This window comes from Musa acuminata, chromosome BXJ2-3, assembly GCF_036884655.1.
Source record: "Musa acuminata AAA Group cultivar baxijiao chromosome BXJ2-3, Cavendish_Baxijiao_AAA, whole genome shotgun sequence".
Classification (NCBI taxonomy): domain Eukaryota; kingdom Viridiplantae; phylum Streptophyta; class Magnoliopsida; order Zingiberales; family Musaceae; genus Musa; species Musa acuminata.
Window position 1 is genome coordinate 9,806,990 of NC_088340.1, and position 20,511 is coordinate 9,827,500.

At 40.4% G+C, this 20,511-nt stretch overlaps 4 protein-coding genes and 1 long non-coding RNA gene across 6 annotated transcripts in view; 3 read left to right on the forward strand and 2 right to left on the reverse strand.

The window, feature by feature from the left end:
• Positions 1-63: 63 nt before the first annotated feature.
• LOC135607313 (uncharacterized) lies at positions 64-6,091 on the reverse strand. Of its 2 annotated transcripts, XM_065099053.1 has the most exons (3): positions 5,935-6,044; positions 2,828-3,229; positions 64-904 (listed from the first exon to the last, which is right to left on the reverse strand). In XM_065099053.1, the coding sequence occupies exon 3, from the start codon at positions 896-898 to the stop codon at positions 359-361; it is 540 nt and encodes a 179-aa protein (XP_064955125.1). In that variant the 5' UTR covers positions 899-904; positions 2,828-3,229; positions 5,935-6,044; the 3' UTR covers positions 64-358. The 2 variants fall into 2 exon arrangements, with proteins under 2 accessions (XP_064955125.1, XP_064955124.1); XM_065099052.1 differs by lacking the exon at positions 2,828-3,229 and having other exon boundaries at positions 5,935-6,091.
• Positions 6,092-6,758: 667 nt separating this feature from the next.
• LOC135607311 (probable inactive purple acid phosphatase 29) lies at positions 6,759-11,043 on the forward strand. The gene is made up of 4 exons (XM_065099050.1): positions 6,759-7,140; positions 8,741-9,132; positions 9,472-9,922; positions 10,756-11,043. The coding sequence occupies exons 1-4, from the start codon at positions 6,801-6,803 to the stop codon at positions 10,785-10,787; spliced, it is 1,215 nt and encodes a 404-aa protein (XP_064955122.1). The 5' UTR covers positions 6,759-6,800; the 3' UTR covers positions 10,788-11,043.
• Positions 11,044-12,586: 1,543 nt separating this feature from the next.
• LOC135607312 (BOI-related E3 ubiquitin-protein ligase 1-like) lies at positions 12,587-14,639 on the forward strand. The gene is made up of 4 exons (XM_065099051.1): positions 12,587-13,288; positions 13,401-13,483; positions 13,554-13,888; positions 13,991-14,639. Exons 1-4 carry the CDS (start codon positions 13,242-13,244, stop codon positions 14,498-14,500), a joined length of 975 nt encoding a protein of 324 aa, XP_064955123.1. The 5' UTR covers positions 12,587-13,241; the 3' UTR covers positions 14,501-14,639.
• A 4,040-nt stretch (positions 14,640-18,679) lies between these two features.
• LOC103978003 (uncharacterized) lies at positions 18,680-19,359 on the forward strand. The gene is made up of 2 exons (XR_010484820.1): positions 18,680-18,842; positions 18,920-19,359. It is a non-coding gene; the product is annotated as an uncharacterized LOC103978003 (long non-coding RNA).
• Positions 19,360-19,714: 355 nt separating this feature from the next.
• Positions 19,715-20,511, reverse strand: part of LOC135606462 (probable serine/threonine-protein kinase PBL19) — a 2,197-nt gene continuing 1,400 nt past the window's right edge. Inside the window, exons 3-4 of the mRNA XM_065097494.1 lie at positions 20,446-20,511; positions 19,715-20,356 (exon numbers count right to left, since the gene is read on the reverse strand). The exon at positions 20,446-20,511 is cut by the window's right edge and continues 57 nt beyond it. Coding sequence (XP_064953566.1) covers positions 19,964-20,356; positions 20,446-20,511 — 459 coding nt within the window. The 3' untranslated portion in view covers positions 19,715-19,963. The remainder of the gene's footprint in view (positions 20,357-20,445) is intronic.

Consider the following 20,511-nt stretch of genomic DNA (forward strand, 5'->3'; position numbering starts at 1 on the left):
CAGACTGCTTTCATCATCATTTGCTTCAAAATTTGCACAATGGAGGGAGGGTAACCATTCATAGCCAGAAGACAAAAGCGTTAAGTATGTTTGGAACAAAAGTCTCTTTACATCCACGATTTTGCCAAAATTTTTCAGCAGAAGAATAAAATGCAAGCAGGCATTGCATATCTCAAGTTGTACACACACTCGGAGGTCCCCAAACGAATGCAGAATGGAAAAGCGTATCAGATAAATGGGGACATGAGAATAGCAACTTGGTTGTTTGGTCCTGATTATTGAATCTTAAGACACATTATACTGAAGGAACCACAAAGACCCCATGGCACACATTTCTCATTAAGCTTTAAAATCCATCCTATTCTTTTGTACTGTTAAATTGGCCATGGAGTCTTGCCTGACGAGCACAGCGGGCAAAGATTTTCACCACTCGGGCACATTTCAGAGGATCTGTCTCATGTTCCTTGTAACAGTTTAGGCAAGCCTCTCTCTCAGCTGTACAAGGGGTGGGATTTTGATAGGGCAGCTTGAACTCCTTGTCCCGCAGCTCCTTTGCTCTCTGAGTCAGCTCCTGAATCATCTTATCTCCCTGCTTTTCCAGTTTCTCCACTCTTCTTTCACTCTCCTCTAGGACTGAACGGATAGCTTCCAACTCTGAGATCACAACTGGGGGTGGAGGGGGTGCTGCGAAGAACACAGGAGGCTGAAGCGGCGGCCATGCCCCACTTGGGCTGCTCTTCTGTGTGCCAGGAGCTGGCTTCACATTGCTTTGAGGCTGATGTGGTTCCTCTGAGACCCTTGCCTTGGGTTTCTTGGTTTTCTTCTTCACTTTGTTTTCACCACCAGCTAGTTGATTGATTAAGTTCGAACTTATCTGAATTGTATATGCATCCACCATTTCTGACTGCAACAGAACATTCAAAAGTTCAAATTTCAAAATATGCTTTCATAAATAAAAAAATAAAAAAATTAATGTAGTCAAAGGTGCTAGGCGCCAAAATGTTCCGTGCACTATATGCTGGCTTAGACACTTGCTCGAGCGAAGCGAGAGTCTCACGAATATTAAAATTATAAAAAATATAAATAAGGAAAAAATATGATCATTAAATTAAAAATGACTCCCATACAAAGTCCCATCGAGGGGACAAGCATAAAGGAGGAGGGGGAGGGGAGCTACCGAGGAGGCTTAACGAGGGGCAATGGAGGAGAAAAAGAGAGTGACAATGGGAGGGAAGGAGAGGGGGGTGAAGCATGAAGGAGGGGGCTGTCAACCGAGGCTCAGCGAGGGCGATAACAGAGGAGGAGGAAGGGGTGCAATCGGGGAGGCTCGGTAGGGTTGGCAGAGGAGGAGAAAGAGGGAGAGTGATACCATAGGGGAAGCAAAGGCGAGAGGCGCATCACCGGGAGGGGGTGAGAGGAGGTACCACCATTTGCGAGAGGGGAGGCACCACCTAGAGGGTCGCCTTGAGAATAAATTCCAACCATTGGTCGCCTTTGCATGCACAGGGAAAAGGATTGCTGATCACATGGATTAGGTTTCCTTCACTCACAAAAGGGATCTGGCTAGGGCAAGGTTTCCACAGTGACAACAAGCCTAGGGCCACCAAGTTCAGTCATTGGAGCAAGACAACGTCGACAAAGCCTACGGGGGAAGGCTTTACTTAGTTGAAAGGGGTTCAACTGAACCAACTTCATCGAACCCAATCCTCCAAAATGAGACAAGGTCTACGAGGGAAGGCTTTAAATCAAGCACACGCCAAGGTCACACTTGCTTCAATTTGCCTTGTACCAATTCGAGGTGTTGGGGCAAGGCAAGCACACGCTCGAGTTGCCCAACAATTAAGCTCGAGCATGCGCCTAGGCCACGCTCACTTCAATTCGCTCATCCAGAACAATTAGAGGTGCTGATTCCTTGCCTTGCCTTGCCCAAGCGTCTAGGTGAGCATCCAAGTGCTCATCAACAAAACTTCTACGACGGACAAGAAACCTTGGAGAAAAGACACTTGTATAAAAGGACTGAATCTAAGGGCTTAGCGTATGACTCACCTGAGAAACTGGTCTTATACCACATCACGGGCATAACACATTATAAGAAATTTAATTGGTTTGAATTGGTTGGCATGTTGCCATGCATTGTGATGCCAAGAGAAATGTACCAATCTTAGCCATGACCCATGGTACCAATACTTGAGTTTACAATCCTTGCTTGTATCCAAATAATTAATTATACATTCAGGAGTGAACATGTAAACTACATGACTGTCATTTGTTATGGGATAAAAATAAATAGAGTGACCTAATACAATATGCTTGCATCAACATCATCAATGGAACATATTACTAAGGTAACAAACAAATGACGATCAATTATATCAAATGATTAACAAAAAACTTGATTATCATATTCTGATTCATGAGTTCCATCTTCCCCTTGACAATCAGAATTAAAAGACAGTCACCTCTTCCCACCTATAGTTACTCATGAGAGAATATTATATTTTTAAAAAAATCAAGCCATCAGTTATCAGTAAACCTGTAAACCCAACACAGATTTTTCCCCGCCATAAATCGTATAAAAACTAGATTGTAATCAAAATAATTTCCCATCATGGCTGCCATGAACGACCCAATCACACATGATACATCAGCTATGTCTGATGATCTCTATAGTTGCTGCCATGCTCTTTTTTTTTTTACAATATTCCTGGTTTTGCTTTGAAGAAAATTGAAATATAATTTTCTGCCAGATTAGGAAAATCCTTTTCATCAGCACCAAGATGTAACTTGCAAACCACATAAATCAACCATAAACATAAGAGGGACGTACATTTGCTTTCGGTGAACTTGAAGGCTATCCTTAACAGAAGGAGTTCTTAATTCAAGCTCTCCTGGTTTGTTCTTTTAGAAGGAGAAGCATGTTAACCAGCATGAATCTCCAATGGTAATGATAGTTCACCAGCTTCTTGCACAAAATATCTTGATATCAGATGAAATTCCTTTGATTGCTTGAGGGATGGTTTTTGTTCTTTACATTGTCAATGTCCCACTGAATTTTCTTGATTTGGGCTTCTTACAATGTGCAAAACCCTAGCGCAGTCAAGTGAATGAGGCAACATAGTGCATAATACAGTTTCCTGAATCAAGTGGTGCATATTTGAGGCTGTCAATATAATCCTTCATTTCATGAATACCTCTCTTTCGATGGAGTTCCCAGCATCAGTTAGATCAGCTGCAAGCTTTGAAGTTCTTAGGATTGACAAGCATATGTGACAAACAAATCTATTGATCTGATACCTTTTGCTACAATTTTAAGGACAAAACTTAGGCTACAAGGTTCATCTCCACATTAAGTATAGGACATCAAACAAACTAAACTGAGAGCATTGCATGACGATACTTCAACTTCTATATCAGTAGAATTCTTAAATGCCACAAGTGGCATATCTGCTAAGGGACTTAAGGACTTGACAATGAACAAGGTCAAGCTCCAAGTGGTCCACACTTCTGGCAGATGCATAATCCCTCTGGGTAGCTTGTGCACCATAAATTGGAAGTATGGCACTTCAAGAAAATATTGAAGGCACGGTTCCCATAATTAGTAAAAAATTCTATAAACCATAAGAATAAGACATTGGAAACCTGCTAGACCAAAACGTTGGTTTTCCGACATAGTGGGTTTGCTAAAATTAAACCAGACTCTTTTTGGCCAATCTGATCCCAAGCCAATTTAACTCAAATAATTACTAAATTGTAAAACCTACCAAACTAGTAATGTTATCATGAGAGTAATTAGTGAATGGTAAACGAGTTGCTAATTTCTTCATCCATTGTTCCTTCTAGGAAAACATGAAAGATCATGGTATTGAGTCAAAACCAGATCAACGAAGCATGATCGATATAGAATTCGATGGTCCTCCATTGCTCGAAGAACAGGAAACTAGATCAACCTTGGTTTTCCGACATTGTGGGTTTGCTAAAATTAAACCAGACTCTTTTTGGCCAAATCTGAACCCAAGCCAATTTGACTCAAATAATTACTAAACCTACCAAACTAGTAATGTTATCATGAGAGTAATTAGTGAATGGTAAACGAGTTGCTAATTTCTTCATCCATTGTTCCTTCTAGGAAAACATGAAAGATCATGGTATTGAGTCAAAACCAGATCAACGAAGCATGATCGATATAGAATTCGATGGTCCTCCATTGCTCGAAGAACAGGAAACTAGATCAACCTTGGTTTTCCGACATTGTGGGTTTGCTAAAATTAAACCAGACTCTTTTTGGCCAAATCTGAACCCAAGCCAATTTGACTCAAATAATTACTAAACCTACCAAACTAGTAATGTTATCATGAGAGTAATTAGTGAATGGTAAACGAGTTGCTAATTTCTTCATCCATTGTTCCTTCTAGGAAAACATGAAAGATCATGGTATTGAGTCAAAACCAGATCAACGAAGCATGATCGATATAGAATTCGATGGTCCTCCATTGCTCGAAGAACAGGAAACTAGATCAACCTTGGTTTTCCGACATTGTGGGTTTGCTAAAATTAAACCAGACTCTTTTTGGCCAAATCTGATCCCAAGCCAATTTGACTCAAATAATTACTAAACCTACCAAACTAGTAATGTTATCATGAGAGTAATTAGTGAATGGTAAACGAGTTGCTAATTTCTTCATCCATTGTTCCTTCTAGGAAAACATGAAAGATCATGGTATTGAGTCAAAACCAGATCAACGGAAGCATGATCGATATAGAATTCGATGGTCCTCCATTGCTCGAAGAACAGGAAACTAGATCAACCTTGGTTTTCCGACATTGTGGGTTTGCTAAAATTAAACCAGACTCTTTTTGGCCAAATCTGATCCCAAGCCAATTTGACTCAAATAATTACTAAACCTACCAAACTAGTAATGTTATCATGAGAGTAATTAGTGAATGGTAAACGAGTTGCTAATTTCTTCATCCATTGTTCCTTCTAGGAAAACATGAAAGATCATGGTATTGAGTCAAAACCAGATCAACGAAGCATGATCGATATAGAATTCGATGGTCCTCCATTGCTCGAAGAACAGGAAACTAGATCAACCTTGGTTTTCCGACATTGTGGGTTTGCTAAAATTAAACCAGACTCTTTTTGGCCAAATCTGATCCCAAGCCAATTTGACTCAAATAATTACTAAACCTACCAAACTAGTAATGTTATCATGAGAGTAATTAGTGAATGGTAAACGAGTTGCTAATTTCTTCATCCATTGTTCCTTCTAGGAAAACATGAAAGATCATGGTATTGAGTCAAAACCAGATCAACGAAGCATGATCGATATAGAATTCGATGGTCCTCCATTGCTCGAAGAACAGGAAACTAGATCAACCTTGGTTTTCCATTGTGGGTTTGCTAAAATTAAACCAGACTCTTTTTGGCCAATCTGATCCCTAGCCAATTTGACTCAAATAATTACTAAATTGTAAAACCTACCAAACTAGTAATGTTATCATGAGAGGAATTAGTGAATGGTAAAAGAGTTGCTAACTTCTTCATCCATTGTTCCTTCTAGGCAAACATGAAAGATCATGGTATTGAGTCAAAACCAGATCAACCCAAGCATGATCGATATAGAATTCGATCAAGGTCCTCCACTGCTCGAAGAACAGGAACCCATTTCACGCAGTCCTTCGATATAAACTGTTTCTTGACCAAAAATGTGCTTCCGATTCATAATGTGAAATGGAAACGATCAGAAGGACGCATCCCGAAGATCCGAGCTATGAATGTAGCCCGTCTTGGTAGATCAGGTCCCCCAGAGATATCTTGTTTCTCCGACTCATTAAGGAAGCAAATAGAGACGCCAAGTGATCCTCATATAACACATCGAGATTAAGAACATCGTAAAATCCCTCTTGTATCGTTAAACGTGGAGACAAACGTACCTTGATTCTTGCGCTCCTTGGTCCCGCCGACGACCGGAAGAAGCTCGTACCACCAAACCCTCGGAGAGACGGGGAAGAAAGGCTCGATTAGGCCGTGCGACTTACTTAGACAGCACTGGGCTTAGAGTGTGCCCTCACTCGGCCCATATCCGAAGGAAAGAACTGATCAACTTGTGCATTTGTGGGCTTCCTTTAGCCCACAATTGTCTTGGGCCTATTAATGTACAAACTGACAGTCAGATGAGAGTTGATTCCTCATTTATTCTAACAAGGTCAGATTGGTTGACTTAGTCACGGGTGAATTGGTTTCTCAGTCTTCCAAATGAAACAAACGATCGTGTTGACGTCAGTGCTTAGAGAGGACACGTAATTTAAAATATGCATTGTTCCGTTCCGACTTAAATGCATTAAATTTGAGCCACTGAGGTGGTTGCTTCCTCATTTATTCCCGTTGAAATCATTGGACGAGCTGGACCACACGCCTCCACAGTAGCAGCCTACGCGTCTCAAAAGCACTGTTCACTGCAGGATTGGCTCATCCCTGATACCGGCCCGGTTGATGTCAGCGCTCACAAACTTGATGGTCGGTGATTCACTCTGTGTCCGTTGCTTTGATCCGCCAGCGTTCACGCAGCTCCAGGGGTGACGTGGGGCCCTCGTGAGCGTTCCAAGGAGGAGGTTTTCTTCCCGGGTTGACTCGACAGGGGAACGAGTCACGATGACGCGACATTGCGGCTGTGGGGCCATCTCGTCTTCGAAGTCAACATGATGAGGATGACGATGAGAAGGAGGTGGATCGTTCTTTGGATTGCTTATTTATCCCCCTCTCGAGACGCTCGTGTGTCTGTTGCGTGCGTGAAAGCGCGATGGATTCCTTCTCGCTGCTCTTCTCCTCCTCCCTTCTCCTCCTAATCCTCGCCGCCGCTGCTGCCGATGTCTCCGTGGATTCCCGAGAAGAGCGATCTGCTCTTCAGAGAAGAGGGGAAGGTGGTGCTGCGGCGACGCCCGGCGGCCTCCGCTTCAGTGGAGGGAAGCGGGGTGAGTTCAAGATTCTGCAGGTGGCGGACATGCACTACGCTGACGGCAGATCGACGGGCTGCCTCGACGTCTTCCCCAACCAGACCGCCACCTGCTCCGATCTCAACACCACCGCCTTCGTCTACCGCGTCATCCGCGCCGAGCGCCCCGATCTCGTCGTCTTCACGGGTACGATCATTCAGCCCAACATTTTCCCCTTCTTTTCCTTTTCATACTTTGGGTTTTGCTTTGATCGATTAAGTCTCTTGGTATTGAGTATTTGAGATCTCAAGAAAGGAAGTGACCGATTCAGGGGTGATGATTGCGCATTGGTTGAGATTGTACTGTAGTCAGATAATGACATTGTCCTACAATTTTGATTAGGGCCGTGTTAGGACCACCAATTTGGTATATTAGCTGACTTCAGTTCATGCCGACAGCCGCAAGCAAATAGCTATTGGGAAAGTAGGAATTGGCTATTATCAGAGGGACCACTGGACATTTAATCTTGAAGGATAGAGGTGGATGATGAGTATGAAACGAATCAAGGATGTGAATGGAGCTCCATCCTGCTTTAATATGCCCTCGACGGCTTTGACATGTGGATTGCTCATGGAATTTTCGGCATCCTTGAAATGGTTTAATGCCATAAACATACCATTGTACAATCATTAATGTCACTTTAAACTTTGTCTATAGCATCTTACTGCTGTAAATGTTGGCAACAGTACATGGTCGGTAGGTTCTGGTTGGACTTAAATGTGTTTGGTCCTTGATGGACTGACACATTTAACTTGGTTAATCAATACACAATCGGACTTGGGATACAAACATCTAAACTTAACTTGAATTGGCCTGATTATAATAGGATTAAGCATGCTATGAGTGTCATATTTGGGTTCTAATCATGTCATTCTTGGGTTGCCTAAATGGGTAAGATCGCGTTGCGTTATTAACGGATCAATATCAATCAAATTGTTATTATTGGATCATGCACAGGCGAATCCATGTAGTGAATTATCATTTATATGGCTCAAGAAAATCAGTTTTAAATATCCATGTACTAGATGGATCATGTTTTAGGGACTTGACACAATTATTAGAAGGGTCAGGTTCACATTGACCAAGCTATCTGGTTTATAAGCCTCCACGAAATGCAATTTTCATCCAATACCAACCATATAGAGGCAGTGTAGAAGCCAACTAAATTTAGACTATGTATGACCTGGGTAAGTTTGATTATGATCTCCTGTATGGTGTCAAATATGTGAAAAAAGATACAAATTAACACGATGCCGACATATTTGAAGCATTGTACACACTCAGGTACAGAAACACACCTTTGTATATGAATATATTATCTTGACTTGCTTTGGAGAAGTTAAAAAAAGAAATACATTATTCATGCTAAGCTTCTCTATTTGAAATATAGATGGAGGTTACCGTCTTGTTTCCATTTACTGTGGGTTGTATAATACATTATAACATGGAATTAGTTATATATCTTTGCCGGGAGTTGGTGAATCTATAGTTGCAAACCTTTTTCCATGGTAAAAGATTTCAGATACAGGTTCTGATAGCATTAACTGTGTAATAGAGTGTGGCACTCTTGTAAAAAAAGGAAAAAAAACTACAACTTTTCAGCCTGTTAAATCATTTAGTATAAGTCATCCACTTTGTATTATCAATTCGTTTGTTGCCTAATTTTCTATGGTTTTGGGACTACTGTAAAATCACCGAGGGGATATTGTTGCATTAGGTATTGATATATTGACTCTTGTTGGAACAGGTGACAACATATTTGGCTTTGATGCTACTGATGCAGCAAAGTCACTGGACATGGCATTTGCACCAGCAGTCACTCTCGAGCTCCCATGGGCAGCGGTTCTGGGTAACCATGACCAGGAATCCACCTTATCGCGTGAGGGTGTGATGCGCCACATTGTCAGAATGCGCCACACTCTGTCAAGGCTCAACCCGGATGGCACTGATATTGATGGCTTTGGTAACTATAATTTGGAGGTATATGGGTCCGAGGGCTCATCTTTGGCCAACAAATCAGTGCTCAATCTCTACTTCCTCGACAGTGGTGATTATTCTACGGTTCCCTCAATCCCTGGGTATGGGTGGATCAAGCCCTCTCAGCAACTTTGGTTTGAGCGAACCTCCTCCCGCTTGCAGGTACTCTAAGCAAATGGTCTTCCTCAATCATTTAAGAATATTTGTATGGTATAATGATTCCCACACTTGATGGATGTTGTACTCATAAATCTATACTATGCAGTCAAGGTCTCACTCATAATAACTGTCCAATGCATAAAAATTCCTGAAGTATGTCATGTTAGAATGGAATTTAATTTTCATTGATTCCTTGTGCACTACACGTAATTGAATTAAGAGGAAATTTCCTCTAGATGACACTGTTTTTCAGCTTATTATTCAAAAAAAATAAAAGAAAAAAATTAAAATAATTCTTTTACAGCATGCACTTACGCATTTGAGCATTGTGATATCGTGCAGAAAGAGTATATGAGCAAGCCAGAGGCACAAAAGAATGCTGCACCTGGCCTTGTGTACTTCCACATCCCATTGCCAGAATACAGCAGTTTTGATGCATCCAATTTTACTGGGGTGAGGCAGGAGGGGATCAGTTCTGCATCCATAAATTCAGGGTTTTTTGCGACAATGGTTGAAGCCGGTGATGTCAAAGCTGTTTTCACCGGGCATGATCACCTGAATGACTTCTGTGGAAAGCTGACTGGAATTCAACTCTGCTATGCTGGTGGCTTTGGTTACCATGCCTATGGGAAGGCTGGGTGGTCAAGAAGAGCAAGGGTGGTGTCAGCATATCTAGAGAAAACAGTGGATGGTGAGTGGCAAGGAGTGAAATCAATAAAGACATGGAAACGCCTGGATGATCAGAACCTTTCCACCATCGATTCTCAAGTCCTTTGGAGCAAGGGAAATAATGGTAAGCGACTCTTCCTCCACTCATGATACTTACTGCCTAAAAGATAGATAATAGATCTTGCTATATGATACAGTAGCCACTCAAATTGAGGTTTTGGACCTGAATTTGCCAGTGATTGATAGAAATCTCATAAATTTCCAACACTTAATATTTTTAGGATTATTTGCTCTGTGACATTTGGTTATGATATCGCATGAAGTGTAGAAGAACCAATATATTTTCTTTCTTTACCTTCTTTGGCAAAGAAGACGTTTGTCAAACTGTAAAAATAAAACTCTGTCACCCCTCCTTTCCCTGTTGAAGTAGATCAAATTATAGAAAATTAATTTGGACAAAGAATAAAATATTAAGCTAAAAGAGACTGTATCCGGTAAGAGGCCTAAGTTTCATCAAATCCATGAAAGCACCAGGTTGCCTAAATAATGTATCCAGATCTGATCATTTTTCTTGTAAGCATGCAATTGTAATTTTTTTATATATGTATTAACGCACTGCATGACCACCACATCCCAGTACTGAGGGAGTTGCCTGAAGTTTTTGAACCTCTCCTTAATTCTCTCAAGAGGGTATGTGTAAGTGCTTCATCTTTTGGTTGCAAAAACAAATCAACTAACTTATCCTAAGTCTTGATGGTGGTGGCATGAATTGACTTGTGGGTGTATTTGGCCTACGTTATACTCGCTTAACTGTCGGCAAACATGTTTGTTTCCTGGAATATATTGAAATGTTCGAACAGTTCCATCTTAAGTTTGTTTGGCATGGAGCTTAGGAGGGAATTTTGTGAAAAAAAACCAATAATGTTATGTTCTTTCTCTTTGTATTGGCATGCTTAGGGAGGCGCAGGAAGAGAAGTACTAAAAATTGAGAAGGGTTGCTTGCAAGTTAATTTGCGGAAGAAGATTAGGAGTTGCTGGTCGTGGTCGGTGAACTAAACAAGTCTCCCATCTGTATTTCTGGCCATGATCAAGAACACTCTTTCATATACAGAATAAGCAGATGGAAATTATATAGGCAGGTATATTGCCTCCCGGAGTATTATGTTTTTGACTTTGTGTCATCTAGTCACTAGTTAAGATTAAATCTGATGGAAGATGGCACAAACTACCTCCCTTTTCTTGATCTGTGATGGCTATCTTTGTTGCTTGCATCTCTTTGTCTGTCTAATGCTTGCATAAAATGAGAGCATCCGTTGTGTGATAATTAAGAATTATCCTTGGAAATTTTCCAGTGGTTAACTTGTTGTGATCCAACGTTATTGATGAAATGATGATGACAATTTCTTCCCCATTTTTCTTTTCTTTTGCACTTTCCCTTGCGTCAACCTATTGAAGTTTACCGATAATATAATTTTGACAGGTAAATCCTGCTCGTAGCACACGTTTACCTATTAATGTTTCTTCGGATTCATTGTTCAGCAGCTCAGAATTACACGGTCTTTATCTCGATATAATGTTACTGGAACATGTTTAGAATGCTGGGTGAGGATTATTGCCTGCCTTGGTGGCTTTGATGTGAGACGCCCAATAAATGGCATCATCATCGGACACTCGATAGACATGAGAAAGGAGATGCATCACGGCCGAGGAGTACGTGACACGGCAGCACTCACCCACCTGCCTCGCTCCTGCTTGTACGATCGTAACTTCCATTTTCTTTTCTTTTTTTTTATACTAAATCTCTTTTTTATTATTTACCATCTTATTTTATTTTATTTTATATTTCTAAAATACTCCATTGTAATAGACGTAGATGCCCTCTACATCTTCCCTATTTCCCTTCTTCTCCTCCTAATCGCGAGGAGCGAAACTAGTCACCGTCACGCCCGCCTCTCTCTCTCTCTCTTTCCCCCTCCCCTCTGTCTTTCGTCGCAGTCATCCCCCTCTCTCGCGGCCTCCTGGATGATAAGGAAAGACCTGGAATCAATCAATCAATCATCTATTACCCTTTGTTTCACGGCTTCTCCTGGTCTCAAAAGCATTGGATGTGTTGGTAATGTCTTATCGCCCTACATACTTTTTGCTTCATCTGTTATGGTTTGTTTGGTTCTGTTACAGTGAATGCCTCCTCTGCTCTATTGTTTCTCATACGAATATAAGGGTCAGACTGTGTGATCCAAACAATTTTATCCTTTTTAAGATTCATTTCATTATTTATCTATCTTTTTCGCTATAAACACACAGACTCGAGAGAAAGTTTTGCCAATGATCACTCTGACATTTATAAGGTCATTCTCTTATTTTCCAACCAATAAGAATCTATAGTTACCAAATACCACTTAACATATTATCTTTAATTGTGTGGTTAGTATTATATTGCTGCTTAAATGATGCACGTCCGATTAATGTAGCAAAAAATTATGATTAAAAGAACATGTTTATCAAATCAGGAGTGGCCATGATGATTAAAAAGAAAAACTTGTTTCTCAACTGATTTGACAGCATTGTATTTGTGGTCATGGCGAATTAATTAGATGATAAGGGACTTGAAACTGCTTGTTTAATTGCAGTTTATCGTAGATCATGTAAAACTTGAATTAATCAAATCCAATAAGATTTTTCTTTAATTGCTTGTTTATCGTAGATCATGTAAAATATAACCACAAAATCCAATTATCCTCTCTTGACTAATACTAAACAAGTTGGAGTTCTAATTCGTCAAGATTGAGAATCTAGTTGATTATTTTCTTCCAGAAGCAAAATTAGGGAGGGAGGGCCAATCTAATAGTATTCCCAACAAGTGTAGCTGTCGGAGAAGTTAATTTAGGCCGATCCAAACCCCAAGAAGATTGTGAGCCTCTCAACAGGGAAAGCCAAAGGTGGAAAAGAATAAACAAGGAGGCACAAGTCAACAGCAGCGGGGATAGAATCCCATATATCTCTCCAATAACTGCAGCGAGTGCCTGCATTCCCCGAATCATCATCTTTGTGGCTTAATCTGTTCTCAATCCTTTCCATGTTTCGCAACAAAAACGGCATCGGAATCCGCAATCGAGGCAAGCCATTGATTATATTAACACAACGGGCGTGCGTGTGTCGTCGCGAACGCATCGACCGCGAGCGCGTTGCGTCTCGTCGATCGAGAAGCCCACGGCCCGTTCTTTTGGACTCCCTTCCTTCGTCTCCACCGCATCTCTCTCTCTCTCTCTCTCCCCGTCATGCTCTGTTCGCTTCGCTTCTGACGACTACATCGGACGAGACGAAAGCGTTACAGAACACAAAGCACCACATTGAAGTTTCCTTAATTCTGCTTCTTCTTCTTCTTCTTCTTCCTCTCTCTCTCTCTCTCTCTCTCTCTCTCTCTCTGGACTGGTGCAAGTGACATGGCGATTCAAGCGCAGTACCCATCCGATGTCATACTTGTCAACGGGTAATTCTTGTTTCCTTTTTGTTGTTTATGTTCCAAAGATCCCAACTTTTTTGCTTTCCCCACCCGAAAGTTTTAATCCTTTGGGGGATTTACGGCTGCGGGTTGCGCGCAGAGGCGAGGAGACGACGGGCATCGATTTGTCCCAGGGCCTGCAGGGATTCTTAGACTCCTCGACCCTTGTGTTCACCGAGACAGGTCGGGTCAAATTTGCTCTTCTTTTGCCTTTCCCTGTCCCTAATCGTTGAAATGTTTCGTGGTGGAACAGGAGGGGCTGTGAATCCAAGGAAGCGAGCAAGAGAGGAGACGCGAGTAACAGCGGTTTCCATGGCCAACGGGCCAACTACAGCGCAGAATACTGATATCAGCAATCTCTTGTTCTTGCAATCAAATAGTCTTTCGCCGACGTATATTAGCCTCGCTCAGTTTCCATCCAAATCCACTACTCCTTTCGTCTCCACCGGCCTCCAACTCGCCTTCGGAGCCCAGCAGAAGCAGTGCACCATGAATCATGTTCGTCCCTCTCCCCCCGCCCTCTTCGAGGAACTCGCTCCGCACCTCACCCGGTGCCAGGATGAAATCGATGGTTTCCTCAGCGAGCAGGTGCTCGTCGTCGCTCCTTTCCCATTTGGTTTACCTTCCTCTGTTCCCGTGAGTAGAAGAAACTAACATGGGTGGCTTCTTTCGCTATTACCGATACGGCAGGGAGAACTCCTCCAGAGCACATTGGCCGGGAAATGGCGATCACATTGTCGGACTCTTGTGAGTGCCGCGGCGGCTGCGGCGCGGCGGAGGATAAGGGCCAAGGAAGCGGCGGTGGAGCAGGCCTTGCGGCACCGCGCCGAGCTGGAGGAACGACTGGCCCGCCTGAAAGCCGAGTCCCTGGCGTGGCGGGGCAAGGCCGCGGCCGCCCAATCCCATGCCGCTGCCCTCCATGCACAGCTTCAGCAGGCAGCGGAGGCGGCCGCGGTCGCCCGAGAGAGGGAGGGCGAGAGCGGTGGCACTGCGGCGGCCGACGACGCCGGCTCCGCCACGTGCGTCGACATGGCTCCAGGATCCTGCCGCGTTTGCCGGCGGCGGAACGCGGCCACGGTGGTGGTGCTCCCATGCCGCCACCTCTGCCTCTGTGTCGACTGCGCGGCGGCCGGCGCCGCGGCTTCTTGCCCCGCCTGCGGGCGCGTCAGCACCAGAATCGTCCACGTGGCCTTCTCTTAACGCCATCGCCTTATCATCACCCCTCCACTCCAAAATCGCGGCACATCAACTGCCGTCCAAATTCAAAAAGAATAAAAAGAAAATTATCACATATAGAATATTACACTTCTCGTCTCTTCTGTCCCCTTTTGTAATTTTTCTAAATGAATGGAAATTTTAGCTATAATATCGTTCGTTTCTTATGTGTATTCGGTTGTTGCATGCCAACATGAAATGGCAGTGAGCGTAACCGTGACGTCCTGTTGGTACGGTTCTGTTGGGTGACATCACACGCGCCACGCGTCAGCTTTCGGTTAGCGCAGTTAAGAGGTCGTGCACCGCACCGTAACAGATGCTTTCGTATTCTTCCGTAGGTGGTCCGTTTGGTCCGATGATGGGGACGTGAGGTCCGTGCGATCGTGATCGTGATCGTGCGGTGGAGCTGCGTGATCACCGTACATGTATGCTCGTTCGTAGTGTTCGTGGCGGTTTTAGAATGCGTAACGTGTTCGTACAGTAGTCCTTGAGAACCGTTTCGTTTTGTAACGGTTCCCCGAAACCGCAACAAGCATTTACAACGGTTTATAACGGTCTGACCTCAGAGTCAGTTTTGGGACATCCTTGAAGTGACGCAATATATTGGTGTACTATAAACAGATATTTCATACATCGAATGTGATGAGTGTTAAAGAACATTTGACACAACTGATTTAAATTTTAAACTTAAATTGTGATTATTTCTCCAAATAGAATATTATAAATTATACGTCAAAAAATTTCTCTTTCTACTATTAAGCTTTTACACAATGATATTTTCGTTTTTACTCAGGAACACTTTTTTCGTGACTTTGACAAAAATACTTTTCATCCTCCGTCGATCGACCATATTGCCTCTCCCCCTTGCTTTGCTCTTACCACCTCCTCCCTTCCCCTTTTCCCTTTTTTCTCTTTTTCCTTCTCCATTCCCCTTTCCCCCTTTTTCTCTTTTTCATTCTTCATCTCCTTTTCCTCCCTCCTCCCCTCTCACCCACCCTTCAAGATCATGAACATAATAAAGGGTAATAATCTCGACATAGCCCAATAGTCTAGTCCAATAGTATCAAAATCGTTAAAAGTAAGGTAAGCCTAACCTAGTGGGTCATTGAGTTGGCTACACCAACCCCATTAGTTGACGTGTTAGTGGATAACCAGTAGATAAGCTCATCAAGGATAATTATCTTCGAAGACTTGGAGCAAAGCTCAACGACGTGGATGAGGAATAGAGGAAGATGCGACAATTGGAGCAAAGGTCAGATGTGATACATACCACTGCTTATAATGGGCGAAGGCAAGAACGATCAATAGAAGATGTGCTAGCTTTCTGTAGAGTTTCAAAGAGAAAGGGAAAAAGATAGTAGAAGAAATGATGAGTACTTCTACTCTATAATGCCTTGGACTCGTATACGGGTACACATTTATATTAGTTATAATGATAAAAGTATAATTTTTTAAGTAATAAAAAAATCAATCATAGCTCAACAAATCTTCTCATCCTTATTCCATGCACCCATAAAACAACCATTTATCTATTTATCTTAATCTAAATTCTTATCCTTTATTGTATCTAATCTTAACTATTTGAATTAATTTTATAACACCGTCATAATTCAAAATATATTTACTTTAAAGTTGTCTTGAGAAAAAAAATTTTAAAAAAATTCACTAAGGCTTTTGTAAAGATGTCAAAAAGTTGATCTTTGGTGTTGTAATTGTCCATTTTAATTTCTCCTATATCGACTAGCTTATAAATGAAGTGATGTGAATTTTCAATATGTTTGATGCTCCTATGGTAGATAGAATTTTAGTAGTTGTAGTGGTAAATTTATTATCACAATAGATTATACTTGGTCCATCTTTTTTTTTTTTTTAATTATTAGAATTCTTTGAAGCCAAATTATTTAACATATCATACTTGTAGTTGTAACATACTCCACCTCGTAGCTTAAAAGAATAATATATAAAATCACCCATTATCTAAGGCTAAGTACATATCCTGAAGCTTTTTTATATCATTTGCAAAATTAGTCTAACCATTATTAGTATAAGAATATAATTTAAATATTTTTACTTACTTATAATGAATGTTATAATTGAGAGTTCTTTTGATAGATCTAGGAACTTTTTTAGTTGCTCAAAAGTGATGCGTGCTAAGGTTGTGCATGAATTTGGATAACAAACTAACTACAAATATAATATTCGACCTTAAATGTGTGAGATAAATTTACTCTCTAATTAAATTTATATATTATTTCTTATATATTATTTTAACTCTATTATCTAACTTAAGTTTATCATTTGCATTCATTAAATGATTTATAAGTTATCATATAAAATATTTTTAACAAGTTTTTAACATATTTTTCTTATCACAAATAAATTTAATTTGTATCTTAAATAATTTTGATTTTTAGAAAATAATATAAAAGCCTCGTATCAGTCATTTCAAATTTTGATATGATATTTTTTTTAAAAATTCAATAAGCATTTCTAATGATTTTTTAGTATAAATCTTACCATTCATATACAAATAGATAATAAGAATTTTTATATATAAAGTTGACTCACTTAATTTTCTTTAAAATTTATCTTGAAGAAAATACTTATCAATTGTGTTGTACCATCCCCTTAGTGCTTGTGTTAAATCATATAGTACTTTATTTAATTTGTAGACTTTATATTCTTATCCTTTAATTTTAAATCCTTCATCTTACTTTGCATAAATCTCCTTTTATAATTTTTCATTCAAGAATTTGATTTAATATCAAATTTATAAACCTATAATTTTTTGTTAATGTTAATCATATTCTAATTATATTAATTCTAGCAATCACATAATAAGTTGCAGAAGAAATTTGAGCATACCCCTTACCAACTAAATAATGTGAGCGATCAACATTAAATTTTGACTTATACACCCACTTGAGGCCAATTGCTTCTTTCCTTGAATGCAAATTAATCAACTTCCAACTATTATTTTTTAAAATAGCTTATAGTTAGATATCATTACTTGCATCCATTCTTCTTTTTGAGCTATAACTTCAAAATAAATACAGATTGATATATTCCAAAGGAAAACATGCAAAATCATCATACTAATATATATGTGAAAAGACTATAATTTTTTTAAAAAATATATTTTAATATAACTAAAATCACTTAAATTAGAATTATTTAAAATATGAGAAGGTTCAAGTGAAGTGTTAATAATAGGTAATATATTTTTGCTTCTACAATTATTGGAATGTCAACTGCTTTAGGATTTTAAACTTCTTTTTTCATTAAAAATAATATTATAATTTTTAATTAATTTTTTAATTATAAGATCATAAGGTCTTAAACCTTTTGCTTTATTATTATACAGCATAAATATGCATTTAATAATTTTGTCATCAAAATTTTTTTTTTAAGAACATGAAAGTATGCAACAATAAGATACACTTAAGTGACTTACATCTGGTTTTCTATTCAATTATACCACATAGGATTTTTTTTCTTATACTATGAAAGCGATTTAACAAATATACTATTGTACTTATAGCTTCTATCTAAAACTCTTATGATATTGTTTTTTCATTCTATGCTTTATTTTGCTAGGTGGTATAGATTATGATAAGTTCTCTGTGAATGCTTGCATTTTTATAAAAATATAAAAACCCTTTGAAAATGAATTCATCCCCTTTGTATGTGAAATTTTAATAAAATAATTATTTATTTAATTTAAAATTTATAAATAATAATAATAATAATAATAATAATAATATAATAATAATAATAATAATAATAATAATATAATAATAATAATAAACTTTTTGAAAACAGGATAAAGAGTGTTTTCTTCGTAGTGATAAAAAAATAGCACCCGAGTAAAAAGTAATTAGGGGTGCCATTAGATAAATGTCCAATCAATTGAGATTTTTCTTAGGTAAAATGATGTTGATTCCATCCAATCAACTTTTGCCAAGTGCGCATATTTCTGCTGTAAGCGCAAGCGGCAGCAGAGCACGGGACTCGAACAGTTGTTAGGAAAGATAAGGTTTCCAGAAGCAGTAGGGTCGGAACACTGATGAGAGTGACCTCTGCCAGCCAATGGATTCACGCTTTCTGCTTCAACCCACCCGCAGTTTTGTGTGGCGCATCTATAAACCTCCACGAGCAGCCACCAGCGTCTCCCATCCGCTACCTGAGCCGAGACTGTTCCAGGTATGTCGTCTCCCGAGTTATTCTCCGTCGTCGTCGACGAAGAGGCTCCGCACCACCACTTCCATGACGCCTGCTTTCTCTGCAAGAAGCCCATAGCCGGCAACGAAGACATCTTCATGTACAGGTTCGACATGCTTCGTTCCATTCAGTTCTCTCTGCTTCCCCCTCGTTCGTGGGAGTGATCGATTTCATGCGCTGTAGGGGTGGCACGCCGTTCTGCAGCAGGGAGTGCCGGCGGGAGCAAATGGATATGGACGAAGCTCTGGAGAAGGATCGCGTGGCTTCTTATAGTGCTTCTCCTTCTGCGTCGTCCACGCAGCAGGCCTTCTCCGCGAAGCGTAAGCCGAGCTTGATCATGGCTTCCAGCTGTGCGAGGAGAACCGCTTCGGGACCGACGCAGCGGTCGTTGCTATCAGCTGATGGCCAAACACCTCCGTGCTTCTCGAACTAGATTTCGAGTGTGTGTGGGAGATCATGTAGAAAATTTCAGGGTTTCTTGATATAGGAGTGAGAGTTACGCTTCTGATATCGTTTCTTTTTTTCGATCGAAAGAAGAGGAGATTAATTAGCATCTCACAGTGTAATAATTCTGTTTTCAACTGGTTTCTGTAAGTATAAAATATGTAATATATTATATGTAATACTAATAATAGATTGAAATTATGATTGAAATTAAATAATAATAGATCGGTATTACGAGCGTTTGATACAATCTAAAAAAGGATATTTGTGTGACTGTAAAGTCACCATGGAGGTTAAGAGAGAAATCATAATCTCTAAACGTCTTTTATGAGATGGGTTGTTTAATCTTTAGAGATTCTATCTATTTATAAACTAGAACAAAGGGTTTATGATAAATTGTTAAGAGAGTTGCTCATATCGAGGGCATCATCTCATCCCCTAAGTAATCCTATTATAATATTAATTTCTTTTCTATTAATAATCAAAATCTAATTAATTTTATTATATATTTTTATTTAATTATAAAGAATCACATAATCAAACAGTTTCTAGATTTGATCATTTAAATGATTGGACCAATGTCCAAACAAGATAAATCTTTGCCTTTTTCTTGTTCGACTCGATCACATTGCTTGCTGTAAGACGAGAGCATGCCAAGATCTATGCGAAGCTTAAAGCTGCATTTGTCTACGAGCAAAATGCAGCTCTCTCACTTGGTTACTGCACACAGAGGAGACACATGAAGGGAAAAGTTGACACTTCCAAAGCTCGACGTCTTTCTCATTACCTCGTCGAGGATACTGCATCGGTTCTCCTCCTGTTTGAATCAGTTGCGGCTCTTCTCAAGCACTCTACCACTTCGCTCATCGACGGACGCTCCTTAGGATTCTTGGCGAGGCAACTGTTGGCCAGCTTGGCTATCTCGCGTGCAGCTCCGAGCGAGAACTCGCTTCGCAGTCTCGGGTCCATGATCAAGCTGAACCTCCAGGTCTCCACGGGGTTTTGCCTTACCCAGTCCAACAGCTTCTGCTCGTTTGGTGGCCGATTCCTCTCCAGCGAACGCCTGCCCGTAAGGATCTCGTAGAGAACCACCCCGAAGCTCCAAACGTCGCTCTTGACTGTGAGATGCCCCGTCTCGACGTAGTCTGGAGCTGCATATCCGTAAGTGCCCACCACCTGTTCGACTCCAACGAGTGATGGAAGGAAGCATGAGCTCTATGTTCAAAAGACACATAGCGATAATGTCTTTGACGAAGTACACGTACCGCTGTAGTCACATGAGATCGTCCCGCAGTCGGTCCTTCTCGTGCTAAGCCGAAGTCGGAGAGTTT

What these genes read in the sequence shown, in the direction of transcription:
- LOC135607313 (XM_065099052.1), bottom strand. Translation starts at nt 898, where the DNA reads ATGGTGGATGCATATACAATTCAGATAAGTTCGAACTTAATCAATCAA.
- LOC135607311 (XM_065099050.1), top strand. Translation starts at nt 6,801, where the DNA reads ATGGATTCCTTCTCGCTGCTCTTCTCCTCCTCCCTTCTCCTCCTAATC. An exon ending in CGATCTCGTCGTCTTCACGG is followed by an intron (nt 7,141 to 8,740) that starts GTACGATCATTC and finishes TTGTTGGAACAG; the next exon opens with GTGACAACATATTTGGCTTT. An exon ending in TTGGAGCAAGGGAAATAATG is followed by an intron (nt 9,923 to 10,755) that starts GTAAGCGACTCT and finishes TGGCATGCTTAG; the next exon opens with GGAGGCGCAGGAAGAGAAGT.
- LOC135607312 (XM_065099051.1), top strand. Translation starts at nt 13,242, where the DNA reads ATGGCGATTCAAGCGCAGTACCCATCCGATGTCATACTTGTCAACGG. An exon ending in GATGTCATACTTGTCAACGG is followed by an intron (nt 13,289 to 13,400) that starts GTAATTCTTGTT and finishes GGTTGCGCGCAG; the next exon opens with AGGCGAGGAGACGACGGGCA. An exon ending in CCTTGTGTTCACCGAGACAG is followed by an intron (nt 13,484 to 13,553) that starts GTCGGGTCAAAT and finishes GTGGTGGAACAG; the next exon opens with GAGGGGCTGTGAATCCAAGG.